Source organism: Monopterus albus, unplaced genomic scaffold (genome assembly GCF_001952655.1).
Source record: "Monopterus albus unplaced genomic scaffold, M_albus_1.0 scaffold70.1, whole genome shotgun sequence".
NCBI classification, from domain to species: Eukaryota; Metazoa; Chordata; class Actinopteri; order Synbranchiformes; family Synbranchidae; genus Monopterus; species Monopterus albus.
This window is the reverse complement of record NW_018127950.1, coordinates 1,971,104-1,972,971: the sequence shown is the minus strand read 5'-3', so window position 1 is coordinate 1,972,971 and position 1,868 is coordinate 1,971,104. Positions and strand designations below refer to the sequence as shown.

The 1,868-nt window shown below is 39.9% G+C and overlaps 1 protein-coding gene across 1 annotated transcript in view; it reads left to right on the top strand.

Annotated features, from left to right (window-relative positions):
• Positions 1–1,377, top strand: part of svilc (supervillin c) — a 22,585-nt gene extending 21,208 nt beyond the window's left edge. Inside the window, exons 33-34 of the mRNA XM_020605449.1 lie at positions 520–674; positions 893–1,377. Of these exons, the coding sequence (XP_020461105.1) occupies positions 520–666 (147 nt within the window). The 3' untranslated portion in view covers positions 667–674; positions 893–1,377. The remainder of the gene's footprint in view (positions 1–519; positions 675–892) is intronic.
• Positions 1,378–1,868: the final 491 nt, after the last annotated feature.

The following is a 1,868-nucleotide window of genomic DNA, read 5'->3' as shown; positions in this document are numbered from 1 at the left end:
TTGAGCTTTAACCCCCCCCCCCCCTCAGATTCTGGTTGCAATATTTGAATATTTTAATTGCCTTTTTTTGGTGTTATGCTTGTGATGTTTTAATTGTAATTACTGTAACAAATATTGGCACTTTTAGAGGCTGCTGAAAGTGCTAGACCAGTATTTTGTTGGTCCACCAACATTTTAAAGCTGATGTGAATCCAGAAAGTAACAAATATTCAGTTATTGGACCAGGCTGTTATCAGTGAACCTAGGACCTCATCCTCTTGAGTGCAAATCATGATTACAAGGAAAGATCTTAGGTTCTCCTTTGTTGGCAGCCTCAGTTTATTGGAATAATTGAATGCCATCAGTTGGCTACAGTGGTGGGAACAAATGAAGTATTTTACTGCTGACCTCAAGTTGCCTCTCCAAGCACTAGATCTGTAATGCACATCTACTGTCTCCTATTTTGTAGTTTTTATTGCTATTATCTGTTGCTGGCAGTCCAAGCCACATCTGTTTTGTTTGGGCCTATTTGTATGTCAGGGTGATGCAGGTCGGTGTAAGCTGACCTTGGTGCAGGACGCCTTGGCCCAGCTCATGAAGACCAAGTACCCTCTGGAGGAGCTGCTGCAGAGCCCTTTACCTGCAGGAGTGCACCCACGGTGCATGGAGGTCTACCTGACTGACTAGGACTTCAGGTACAGATTGATGGAAGAGCAGCATCACCATGCAGTTACATTCTTCAGCCAGCAGGCTGCAGTCTTTGCCAGGTTTTGTAAATAGACCCCTCTTATTTCTAATAGAATGATAAATCCTGAGCAGATGTTTAGACAAAACTTTAATATTTGTGTTCTATTTATAAACTGATTTCTGGCTTGGTTTTCTCTATAAATAAATCTCTACACTTATCTTTCAGACTATTTTGGAAATGAAGAGAGATGAACATATCTCCCTCAGCTCAGGGTAAAATGATCTGAAGAAAAGCAAAGCACTGCTTTGCTCGATAGCGAGAACACGTGGAGGCTAACTGATGCTCCTGTAGAAGCGACTTCATCTTCCACCAAGCAGCGAATATGTTAAGTGGGATATTAACATGTTGCTGCACAAAGGACTGCACACAATGTAATACAAAGGAAAACAAAATTCACTTTTATTTGTCAAATTAGGACACGTGTGTTGTCTTTTATTGGACATGGATATCGCTGTAGCTGTTGTCCAGAGGGAAAACAAAACACGTCTTCCTATGAAACCTATATCTGTACAAATCAAAAAATAAAATGAGTGTGGGAGTAAATAGACATCAGTAACCAGCAGTGGATAAGAATGAGAACACAAAGGAGTGCTTAGAAAAAAGTGATGCTAATAAACATTGATGCTAATAAACAATGTACATGAATTTAATGGGGAAACTGCTGCTTTTCTGTTTTGATCCATGATTGTCAAGTGACACTGTTTATTTTATAGGTGTACTGTGTTCATTCATCTGCCAGGCATTTGTGTACAAATGTTTGTGCCATGTTTATTGTAGCTGAGGGTGATTTAGGATTCCTTTGGGTTTCATTATTAGCTATGCATGAAGGGACATGTAGCCATGCTCCAATAATGTCCCTCTGGCCCAAAACAACATATAAATTCTGCTTCTCCTCAATCAGTTCTGCGTCTCCCACACACTTTACCGTGTAGCACTGACTTTCAGAGATCGTACATGGACAAAAATATTAATATAGCAATGCTAGTGCCTCTGTGAGGTTGTATGCTAACGGTATACAATATTCCTACTGAACAGTGTTTCATGTTTATCTAAAGGCAAGTGCTAACATGCTGATCATCAGGCATAATGTTTAACATCTTAGTTACTGTAGATTTGGTAGCATTGCTAATTAGCACTGGGG